Here is a 12841-nt window from a genome sequence, read left to right on the forward strand (position 1 = left end):
AGGTGCGCTACCACACTCGGCTACCACACTTGGCTAATTTTTTATATTTTTAGTAGAGACTGGCTTCACCATGTTGGCCAGGATATTCTCAAACTCCTGACCTCAAGTGATCCACCTGCCATGGCCTCCCAAATTGCTGGGATTAGAGGTGTGAGCCACCACACTCAGCCCCGATTCATTCTTTCTCCCTCAATTCACATAGTTTTTTTCTTCCTTTGGATGATTAGTGGGAAATAAAGTCTAATCTTGAAACAAGAGCCACTAGGAAAATGTCCTACCATAGAATATAGGCCAGAATTTTAAGTTATTTTTACTATTATTCACCACAGAATGGAGATGGCAGAAGCCTAATATCCTGGTACTAAAACAAAGTGGTGTTGTGAGTGTCCTTGTTGCTTAGCTTACCCAATAAAGAACTTCTTAGGATGACAAGTCATACAATTTTCTTAAGAGTAACAAAAACAGAAACCTGTTGAGGTTATATGTGTGTGTGTGTGTGTTTAGAAAGCTTTGTAGCCAGGCAACAGAAGAAAATATCACTTGCTGGAATCACTGTTTAGTAATGTTGTTTATTTAAAGCTCTTCTGCACAGATTTCACTCTTTATTTTTCAGACAGTAAAAATAACAGCTGATAACAGCCAAACTGTTTCATGTACAAAAGATAGCAAAATAAAATTCAATATTAGCATATATTTGCATAGTATCATCATAGGTATTAATGATTTCTTATTCAGCTATGGATATATCAGCAGTTAATATAACACTTGGTCAAATCTTATTTAGGGATTGAAATATTTATCTTACATATGAACTGTCTGAAACATGACTCACATACATCCCATTTCTCCACAAGTAATGTAAGGATTATGTCAATCATTTCAATTTTAGATTAAATATGTACTAGCTATGTGATCTTTGACATACCAAATGTTTGAGATTTCCCTGCCAAGCTTGTTACTTAGGCCATATTATGTTTCAGTCTGAACTTAGTGACATAGGAGGCTGTGATTTGAGTCCATGGTGCTGTTTAGCACTTGGAAAATACTGATGAAAAGGAGCTGAGAATTTAAATGCAATTTACATGTTCAGAATCTCACTGGACTTGATTTTGTGCCTGCGTTGTGGAGGGGATGTGTTACATATAGGTGTCCATGTGCACGGTGTAGTGGGGAGTTATGTATGTGTGTTTTCATGCACATCTTCAAAAATGCTAAGGAAATCACAAAGTCAAGATGTTGTTGGATTGAGATTATGTGGATAAAGTCAGTGCAGAATTCTTGGTGACCTTTGTGATGTAAACAAAACTATATCTTCCCTTAGCATGCTTCCCAAGGCAATAAATAATAAGACTGACCATATGAGAAAATGAATCAGTCATATGGTAAGGAAAGCAAATGTCTTGTAAATGTGTTTACCTCTGAAAAGGAGGCAGAACACATTGACATTTCAGAGAGGGCTTTTATCGGGAACATCTCCCATTAGCACTAATGGGAGCTGGGTATTTAATCCGCTGTTCTCTCATGCTCATGGCATATTTCATCCTTGATGGCAAGACCTGGAAACTTTTTTCCTCCTTTAATGATACTCTGTGGTAGTTACGCTAAATTTTTAACTGTGTATATGGCTTTCTGTGACTCCTCTCTGCCATCTGTATAAATATCTAAGTGGAACTGAAGCTTTTCATTACTGTGAACTTCCCTGACCAACCTCTTTAGAGATATTTTCTTTCATCCACACGGAATCCTAAAAAAGAAAACCTTAGCGAGCCCCAACCTTCACCCTACCTAGCCCCCAGCCTGGATTCCCTGGATTTCAGGAAGCCCAGAAATCAGCTTGTTTCTCAGTAGGGTGGTGACATCTTCGCCTTCTCCTCTGGAAGGTCAGTCGAAGCCCAGATCCTGATTAACAGACTGATCTAACCCAATGTGACAAAACACCATGCAGGATAACATGCCTAGAGAAAATGACGAGGACTGAAGACGTCAAATCACCTTAGTTATGAGGGGGGAAAAGACCAGCAATCTAGAGGAATCCAGAACATCAAGAGCCACGGTTCACAGCAGCATGCTTGTCATGAGTGAAGCATGTGTGTGCCAGGCACATCCTCCCATCTAATCCCCACACAGCCTGTGAGGGAGGGACGGCCATCCCTGCCTTCTCGGGGGGGTAATTCTGGCTCACAAGATATCGTCTATGAGAACCAGAAGGAAGGAATATTTTCTAGATACAATCAGCATAGTTTCCAAGGAGACAAGACTGCTTGGCTTTTCTCTTCAAGTGTGCAAAGGGTCATTTTCCAGGGACTGGCTGTCAGCCATCCTCCTCTCCCCAGTGTTAGAAGTGGACATGGGGTTACAATATAGGACATGAGGTTACAATACAATCCAGGAAGGACTTGGATAGACTGGATGAGTAGATAATGGATAGGTAGATGATAGAGGGAGAGAGAGACAGACATACATAAACACAGAGAGAGAGAGAGAGAGAGAGAGAAAGAGAGAGAGAGAGATGATAGATAAAAGAGACAGAAAGATACAGAAATAGGTAGAGATCTAGATAGAGTAACAGAGGAAGACAGATAAGTAGATAGAGATGTTTACACAGAGATATAGACAGATATACAGATAGAGAGAGAGAGACGGATACAGATAGACTGATATAGAACTAGGTAAATACAGATAGAGACAGAGAGAGAGAGAGAGAGAGATGAAAGAGAGAATGGTTGCCACAGACTTTGAGTTCTCTGATATAAGCTGACCCACACAAATCACTGAGTCTCAAGATGTCTTGGAGCCCAGGTAGCTGAAAGGAAAATCCAAACATTAAGGTATCATTGATACTTTCCATTTTACTCCTGAGAAAAACCAACTTATTTTTACTGACATCTAACATTTACTTATTGCTTACTAGGTAATTTATGTACATCATCTCATCTTATTTTTAATTAGTCATTTTTTAACAGGATGGAAACCTAAAGTTTAGAAATTAGAAAGTAATTCCCCAGAGTTCTGGAACTGACAGAGCCATGATTGTTCAGAACTGAAGTCCTTAACCTCTGCACCTATTGTCTCTCAGCAAAAAAGCATGTAGAAGACTGGGAAATGTAGTAAATACCATCTGAGTGTTTTTGCTATGGTGAATTCCAGAATAATGCAAGCTGGACAGATGTAATGTATGATCATGGAACCTGGCATTGGGATATCCAGGACCTTGGCCCAGCTTCCATCTCTCAGCCATATCACCTTGGACATCTGATCCCTACATCCCTCCAGCTTCTGCATCCTCTGATTCCAAGCTAGAATATTGTAGTATAAAAAATGTGGTAGGAATTTGTCAATGATTTGGTTACCATGGTCCGTGTTAAATAAGCCAAATTTGAGGATCAGGGCCTGAAAAATTAACACATTAAAATGGAAAATGACGTTCAGGCAAATCACAGAATAATAAATACAAGAGGCTAATACACACCAACGAATGTTAAACCTCAGTAAGAATAAAAGTCACTAATCGAACATGCGTTTTGTCCACCCATATAATTGGCAATTTTAATGATAATACATAAGGGTTTAAGAAAATAAGGACACTTATCACTACCAATTAGTACGGTCTTTCTAGAGAACAATTTTACAATATATATCAAAAGCTTAAAAAATATGAAAGCTATTTCAGCACCTTAGCTACACGAAAGTTTATTACAGCATTGTTTATGAATTTCAAAAATAACAATAACACATGATCCCACCACTGAGAGATCATCACTTTAATATTTTGGTGTTAAATATCTTAAATTTTATTCTTTGTGTACACACACACACATACACACACACACACTTAAAATTATTAATAGGATACATTGGCTATACTATTTTAACCTGCCTTTTGCCTTAACAATATACAATGAATGAATGTATTATAATTTAATACCTTATCATTGGGCATTTGGGTTTCAACCGTTTTTTGTACTATAAATAACACAATGCTGTATATCCTCATAGCTAATCCTGAGTGAATTTGTGCGTGGTTCTTTGTCTATAGTTATTTTCAAAGAGCAAGAGCATGTGCAGGACACCAGCCTATCACTTCACATGACCCACCCACCCCTGCTTCCTGAGGGCAGGACTTCCAGGCTGGTAGATGGAGCCTTATTCTAGAATACTTTCCTGTGTCATTCTTTGTAAGCTGGACCCATCAAGGAGTTGCTATGTTGTATAGAGGTCTTTCCTCCATCAAAAATTCAGGCATTTTAAAACTCCCAGTCTAAAAGTAAAGTTTGACATGTGCTATAGCACAGATGAAACTTGAGGACATTATGCTAAATGAAATAAGCCAGTCACAAAAAGACCAATACTGTATGATTCCACTTATATCCAGAGAAGATATCCAGAGTAGTTAAATCCAGAGATTCATCCAGAGTTAAATCCAGAGAAGAGAGAAAGTAGAATGGTAGTTGCCAGGGGCCAGGGAAGGAGGGAAATGGAGAATTGTTGTTTAGTGGATATAGAGATTATATTTTCTTTTCTTTTTCTCTTTTTTTTTTTTGAGACAGAGTCTCGCTCTGTCACCCTGGCTGGAGTGCAGTGGCACGATCTCGGCTCACTGCAACCTCCGCCTCCCAGGTTCAAGTGATTCTCCTGCCTCAGCCTCCCGAGTAGCTGGGATTACATGAGTGCGCCCCCACACCTGGCTAATTTTTTATGTTTTTGGTAGAGATGGCGTTTCACCATGTTGGCAAGGCTGGTCTCGAACTCCTGACCTCAAGTGATCCACCCACCTTGGCCTCCCAAAGTGCTGGGATTACAGGCATGAGCCACCATGCCCAGCCAATGTTTCCATTTTCTAAGGTGAATGGACTTCTGAAGATGGGTGGCGGTGATGTTTGCACAGCAATGTGATAGCACTTCACACTCCTGAACTGCACACTTAAAATAATTAAGATGGTAAATTTTATATTATATATAGTTTACCAAAATTAAAACAAAAAAACTCCCCATTCAGGACCTGAAAATAGCTTTTTTTTTTGCCATCCTTGGTTTATAGATGTTTGAACTCTGTATGTGTAGTATTAGAAGGTTTGATTTTGTGTCTTATTATGTGAAACTCTGTGAAACCTAATACTGGTTGTTTTATTCTATTGGAAGAAACCTGTCACCAGGATCAGATTAACTGTGAGCTCAAGGTGCTATAAAAACAAACATCTCATTGTACCAGAAGAGTTCAAGTCCCTGGGGAGCATGTTTGTAGCTTTTTAGCCTATAGAAGCAAACAGCTGGGAGTACACATAGCCTTCTCCCAGGAAAAGACTAGAAAGAAAATAGCTCAGGGAGGCATTTGTGGGAGTTCTACTGACCATGGAGGTCCTGAATTTAAACCTCCTGTTAGAATTGCAAGGAAGTAGAGCATTTATTCATTAATTTGTTCACTCCCTGCAAACGCTGTCTATGCTTTCTTCACAAGATAGCCAACTCTTACATCTTCACACAGCCAACATCACTGGCCCCCCTGATCAAAGCCAGCATCTTCTCTCACCTGGATTATTGCACTAGTCTTCCAGCCAATGCCCCTACTTCTCTCCTGGCCTTACTATCCTTTATTTTCCACACAATAACCAACTTTGTTAAAATGCAAGTCAGATTCCCTACTTTTCCATTCAAATCTCTCCAGTGACTTCCTGTTTCCCTTGGACAAAAACACAAAATTGCAAAGAGTGCATGTGTTCAATACATACTCATTGAATCCATAAAAGGATGCATGTTAATTGAGTGCTTATTAATCATCAGAAACTGAGCCAGATGTTTCTTTATAGGGGTACAAAGACAAATGACATTCTTTCCTCTCTGGGAGTTTATATTCTAGAATATGAGATGAACTCACAGATGAATACATACAAAAATCATGTTATTTTTCCCTGGTTAAAGTCTGAATAAAGATAACTTGGGCTCAAACAATGGAATGGCCAGTTTTACCTGGGTCGGGAGAGAGGCCAGGGGAGACGGAATTCTTGAGTATTATAAAATAGTAGAGTTTCCAGCGTGATAAGGAACGTGGAGAGGCATTCCAGGGCAGGAGAACCACATGAGCAAAGGCACGAGGTGTGGATTCATCTCCAAGGAGCAGGGAGTGTTTCAATGAGTGTGGGAACATAGAATATGGGATGGGGCATAGAGGCCAAAGGTTAGGAAGAAAGGTTAAACTAAAAGTTTTAAACTTAAATGCCTTCATTTGCATTGATTGACTTTACTGTTTTATCTTCTAGGCAGTGGGGAGTCATTGAGGTTTTAAAGGTGATGGAAATCGGATTCAATGTATGTCACAGACAGGTCACACTAGAAGCAATGGGAAGAATCCATTAGAGTTTTCAAAGTCAATCAATAAATAGTAAGAACTAGCATTTACTGAATGCTTACTATCTATTAATACCAAGCTCTGTGCTGAGTCCTTCACTTTTATTACATTTAATTCTCAGGTCAACCTATGTGATTGGTACTGTGATTTTCCCCCTTTAAAGATGGACATATTAAGGCAGAGAGATTTTAAGCCCAAAGTCATACCATTAGTAGATTAAAAAACCGAAATAGAAACCCAAAGAATCTGACTTTAGAAAAGGGAGAGGAAAAGAAATACATTAAAGAGATAAAAGCTCCAGAATATAGTTACCAGATGTAAGTAGTAAAGGCCTAAAATGCCCCTTGGATTTAGCTTGGACAATTTAATGGATGGAAGTGTCTTCCCAGTATAGCAAATGGGACAAATTTAGAAAGAAGGCTAACAAGGTGTTTTGAATATGTTTGTTTTTATATGATTGTGGGAAATCTGGAAAGCAGATGGGGACATGGATTTGAATCTCAGGTGAGGGTTGGAGTTTGAGATGCAGACTTGGAAATCACTAAACAGGCGAGGAGAAGTCATGGAGTGAACAAGATCAAACACTGATAGAAAAGTGTTAGGGTTGAATTGTGTCCTCCCTTACAGATACTGAAGTCCTAACCTCATACCTGTGAATGTGACCTTATTTTGGAAATAGAATAAGATCTTTGTCATGGTCAAGTGAAGATGAGATCATTGGGGTGACTCCTAATCAATATGACTCTGTAGTTATATAAAGAAGAAATTTAGACACAGAAACAGACACACAGGGAGAATGCCCTGTTAAAAAGACAGAAATTGGGATGATGCCTCTACAAGTTGAGGAATGCCAAAGATTGCCAGCAAACCACCAGAAACTACTGAAGGGCGGCATGCAACAGATGCTTCCTTACAGGCTTCAGAAGGAATGAACTCTGATGACACCCTGATCTCAGACTTCCAGTCTTCAGAACCGGGAGATAATAAATTTCTGTGATTTAAACCACAGTCTGTGACACTTTGTTAAAGCAGCTCTAGGAAACTAATACAAACAGGTTGCATATGCATGGAGTATTCAAGGATGATTGGTGATGATCAAATGGAGACTATTTATTCAAAAATGTGCCTGGCAGTCAGAGACTCAGGAAAGGCTATTCCAGGGCTATTCCAAGCATAAACATGTGAACAGCCATGGAGGTAGAAGAAAGGAAACACCAGGAGTTTGCACTGAGCTCATCACAAGCTGCAGCTGTGGAGCGGTAGGAGAAAGAGATCTGCCCATGAAAGTCCCTGTAAAGTGCACGATAGCAAGCTTCACCTTAGAGTTCATACAGAGCAGCCAAAGGTTCAAGGGAATGATTAAAGCCATTTTGTGTTTTAAAATGGTATGTTCTGCAAATATGGTGACAATGGCAACATCATTCTTTAGTCTACCAAAATTATTGAATTAAAATAGGCAGAGCAACTAGATTGACAAAACTGAAGAACTGTGGATGATAAAACAGTATTGAGATACCCCCATAATTACCTAGAAACAAATTAGTGACAACATATAAGAGCCAATGTGATATCAACAACCATGCAGGAGAAAGCAGAGGGAAGACCTTGAGAACCAGATACTCCCTGGGAAGTGCCCTGAACCAAGCTCAGAGGAGGAGGAGAGACATGGAGGGAGGGTGTTCTCAATGATCCAATGCAGGGGTAAGTCCAAGGAGGCCACAGTGCAACCAAATCTGATGCTACTGGAGCGGGCTGGGTCCTTTAATCCCATTAACTAAGAAACTGAAGGCCTTTCCCAAACAAGGCTCCATACTGAGGAGAATCTGCTAGGAATAGATTCCAAACTGAGCAGGACAGGGACAACCACAAAAGGTGAAAGAGAATGTCCAGATAAAAGGGGGGAGGAGCAGAGGCAGCTGATAGCAGAAAGTAACAAGTGATTCTGTTTACCACTTCATGAGAACACCAGAAGAGTGTGTTAGAGCTGTAAAACCAGCTCAGCTATCCTGGCCCACTCATCCCTCCTAAAAGTATAGGAAACTAAATTAACTTTTAAAACTTAGCAACAAGAAAATTATCAATTATTACAATGAAAAGAAAGTAAGAAAACTAATGATGTTTCTGTAGACAATGAAACAAAAAAAAAACACATGAATAAAATGGATAAAAATCATAAGCAAATACTTCTAAATGAGCTGAAAGAAAATTTTAAAATTGTAAAAGCTATGAAGAACAATATAAATCAGAATTAGAAAAATTCATAAAAGAAATAAGTAGAAAAAAGTAATATTTGACACAAAGGATTATGGCTAGAACTCATCAGTATAGAATTTTTTTTTTTTTTTTGAGATGGAGTTTCATTCTTGTTGCCCAGGTTGGAGTGCAATGGCATGATCTCGGCTCACTGCAACCTCCACCTCCCGGGTTCAAGTGATTCTCCCGTCTCAGCCTCCCAAGTAGTTGGGATTACAGGCATGTGCCACCACACCCAGCTAATTTTTGTATTTTTAGTAGAGAGGGGGTTTCATCATATTGGTCAGGCTGGTCTTGAACTCCTGACCTCAGGTGGTCCACCCACCTCAGCCTCCCAAAGTGCTGGGATTACAGGTGTGAGTCACCATGCCCAGCCTAGAATTTTATATTAAAAAAAAAAAGCAGGACAGAAATGAAAACTCAACTAGAAGGGATATGGCACTACACACACACCATAGTGAGAGAATGAATAGAAGATGGAGAGGAGGAAAAATCAAGAAGAAATTTGAGATTAGAAGGATTCAACAGAAACTGTTAGACACAGAATAAAGAAGATATAGCATATATAATCAATAGGAGGCATCCAAGAAGAAAGACAAAGCAATGGATTAGAAAAAATACTGAATGCTATCATTCAAGAAAAATTAAAACTACACATGGAAACCTGGAGCATACATATCACATTCTTCAGAAAATGGATGCAGAACAGCCGATATCAAGGAACATTCTAATAAAACCATAGATATCTAAAAAGAAACAAAATATGCTTGGGACTTCAAAGCAAAAAGATCAAGTAGCTTATAAGAGAATGAATGTCAGATTTCTATCAGACTTTTCCATAAGAACACTAGGCTAGTAAACAACGAAGTGACAGATTTAAAGCGCTCAAATAAATAAATTGCAGATCTTGGACCCTGCATGGAATATGCATGAATTCTACATCCATCCAACCTAAGCTTTCGGTGAAAAGCTTGCCTGGATTTTCTGCTCCTGCACTTCCTTGCTGTATCTCTGCTATCCTTCGCTCTTGGCATCTGAGAATCTTTGCACTAGGTAAATGCAGTTCATTCACAGACTCTAAAAGTAGGTACCAATCTCCAACTAAAACTGTGACACTTTTGGGTCTGTGTAACCAAAAGAGCTTATACTCACCCAAGGCAGGATTGAGAACTACATACTGTTATAAATATGCAAGAGCTCAGGAAATATTATCCCTATATACCTTTCTTGAGGGATCTACCAGACAGCAAGCTCCAGACAAACAAATACTGTAGAGACATTGGCAAGAGAGCTGGAGAAGTACTCTAACAAGTAAGTAAAGAAGGATGATGGACTCTGAATATCACCATTTTGCAACCTTGATTGCAATATCATCAGTATATGGTAAGATCATAAAATAGAACAACTAATTCTGATGTGCGTCCTGATGAAAGTACACAACATCACCTGCCAAAAACAGTCGAACTTGAAGCTGATCAAAATTCTAACACTAATTACCCATTTGCAGAAAACACAAAGGATAGATATGTTAACCACACCATGCAAATACAATCATTAAAATCAAGACAAAGAAAATATGCAAGAAATTTAAAAGGACATGGAAGGATAATCCATGTTGTAAAAAAGACTTAAGATACATATCAAATAATCATCTTATGTGGATCCTGTTTGGACTGCATTTCAAACAAGCTTAAAAACTTGTGATAATCAGGAAAATATGAACATTGAGTATTTGATACTATTAAGAAATTACTGTCTTTATTTGTAAGTGTGATCACAATATTGGTTTTAAAATTATTTTAAATAAAATACTTATAGATGAAATAATGTGATGCCCGGGGTTTGCTTTAAAATAATTTGGTGACAGGATGTAAGTGGAGGTACAAATAAAAAAGATTGGCAATATGTTGATAACTCCAGTTGACCCTTGAACAATACAAGTTTGAACTGTGCAGGTCTACTTACAGGCAGATTTTATTCCACCTCTACCACCCCTGAGACAGCAAAACCAACCCCTCCTCTTCCTCCTCAGCCTATTCAATGTAAAGATGATGATGATGAAGACATTTATGATCCACTTCAACTTAATGGATAGTTAATATATTTTCTTTTCATTATGATTTTCTTAATACTTTCTTTTCTTAATATTCCTACTGTATTGTAGGAATACAGTATATAATACATATAGAAAATATGTGTTGATAGACTGTTTATGTTTATGTTCTCAGTAAGGCTTCCAATCAACTATAGGCTATTAGTGAAGTGGAGAATCAAAAATTATATGCAGATTTTCAGCTACGTTGATATCCCAACCCTCATTGTTCAAGGATCAACTGTTCTTACACTGAGTGGAAGGGTATAGTGGATGCATTACTTTATTTTTTTCTCCTTTTGTATATATTGGGAATTTTTAATAATAAAAAGTGGTTTCTTAAGGCATAAGAACGTTTATATGCACATACATTTTGGTATTTCAGGCTTTCATTCTGTCCTAGGAGAAATCCCCTCATGAACACCGTTGAGCACATAAAGAAACTGACAAAAAAGAATGTATGTAGATCTTTAAGGTAGCAAACTCATTCTCCACCTGAGTTTCCACCACATTCCACCTCACGCTTCTTCATATTGCAATTGAGCAGAATGTCTTTATGAGGACTAAAATTGCAGTGACTTCTCAAAGTGAGCATTTACAAATATGGGTACTCTTAAGCAGTTAACTTCGGACTTTAACTCATAAGCCCCCGAGGTAATTGTTTCTTGTGCTTGCTTGCATATGGTGGCTTGCAGAAAAGAACAACCCTGGAGTTTGAATTATAAACTATCATCACTCATCTCTTTCTTATTCTCCATGTTTTCTTTCTAGATATTTCCACACAATATACTTAGGTATTCGAAGCCGACAGAGTGGAGAGAATGACAGATGGAGGTTTTACTGGAAAATGGTATATGAGTATGCGGATGTGAGTATGCTGCATTTGCTAGCCACCTTTCTGGAAAGTGCTCCACAGCTGGTCCTGCAGCTCTGCATTATCGTACAGACTCATAGCTTACAGGCCCTCCAAGGTAAGGGCTTGCAATTTGGTTTCTGAATTTGGGGAAAGATTGACTGGCTATGTTTGTCACAATCTGAGGAACTGTCCTAATGCCCTTTGTTGACACAGGCCTGTGATATGTCTGCTGTTTTACATGTGTTTTGTGAATGATGCATGATGTTTTCCTACCATTGTTTCTCATGACTGATTAATTGAAAGACAGTGCATTTTTGCTCTCCAGCTGTCCTCTTAGTAGGAAAAAAAAATCTTTATGATTTTACACTTGGTCGATGTGGGGATAGAGTCGGTCAACTGAGGCTTTCTGGTTTTTATATTGGAATAATTTCCAAAAGTTGCAAAGAAAGCAGTAACTCTCTCTCTCTCTCTAATATACATATGTGTGTATGCATGTGTGTGTGCGTGTATATGGTATTAGAGTAATTCCTACTATTTCCTTTTGATGTTGAGAGAGAGAGAGAGAGAGACAATGAGAAAAAAGAGATTAAAAGGAAATGGTGGAGATTACCCTAATATTTAAAGAAAGAAGGTCATAAAGGAAAAAAGTTGTGAATGTTTATTAATATTTATATACTATGAAGTTTTATAAAATGGATATTATTATCAGATTAATATCTTTGTGCTTTCTCATATTTGATGATCTCATCAGTAGGACTATTCCAGTTACGGCAGAGCTGCCAGGCATTTCCTTAGAGCCTGCTGCTCAAATCCCTTCTAGAATAAGGCAGCAAGAAGATTAGACAGACTGGTGGGTAAGCAGGTGAATACATGGACACACGGATGATGGATAAGAGGGCATTTTCTAAGGAAAGCATTTCCTATTAATTTGTCCATCTTGTAACTAAATAGACACTGTTAACACAGTTAACGTATTGTAAGGTGCTCATTTTGTTTGGATCTCAGCAGGGCCTCTGTGCGCCCCTCTGGGCACATGCTGCTCCCTCGTGCTGGGTCATGCTCCAACTTGAGTTTTGTTCTGGTTGGTCTGGGGAATCTCCTCACTGTGCTTATAACTTTTTCTGGCATGGAGCATGCTAGTTTAAGCTGAGTGCTTTAATTTGGGGGACAGAATCAGGGTGCATGTTACCTGTATAGGAAAAGGAAGAGAAAATGTGTACTGGTAGCTGGAGACCCATTTATTCATAGATTCTTGGCCCAACCCTGGTTTCACACTAGAATAGCTTTGGTCCAAGAA

At 38.6% G+C, this 12841-nt stretch overlaps 1 protein-coding gene across 1 annotated transcript in view; it reads left to right on the forward strand.

Annotated features, from left to right (window-relative positions):
• The window catches only part of XKR4 (XK related 4), a 412195-nt gene that overhangs the window by 238552 nt on the left and 160802 nt on the right, over positions 1-12841 (forward strand). The window contains exon 2 of the mRNA XM_002819087.6: positions 11460-11659. Within this exon, the coding sequence (XP_002819133.4) occupies positions 11460-11659 (200 nt within the window). The remainder of the gene's footprint in view (positions 1-11459; positions 11660-12841) is intronic.

This window comes from Pongo abelii, chromosome 7 (assembly GCF_028885655.2).
Source record: "Pongo abelii isolate AG06213 chromosome 7, NHGRI_mPonAbe1-v2.0_pri, whole genome shotgun sequence".
Taxonomy (NCBI): Eukaryota; Metazoa; Chordata; class Mammalia; order Primates; family Hominidae; genus Pongo; species Pongo abelii.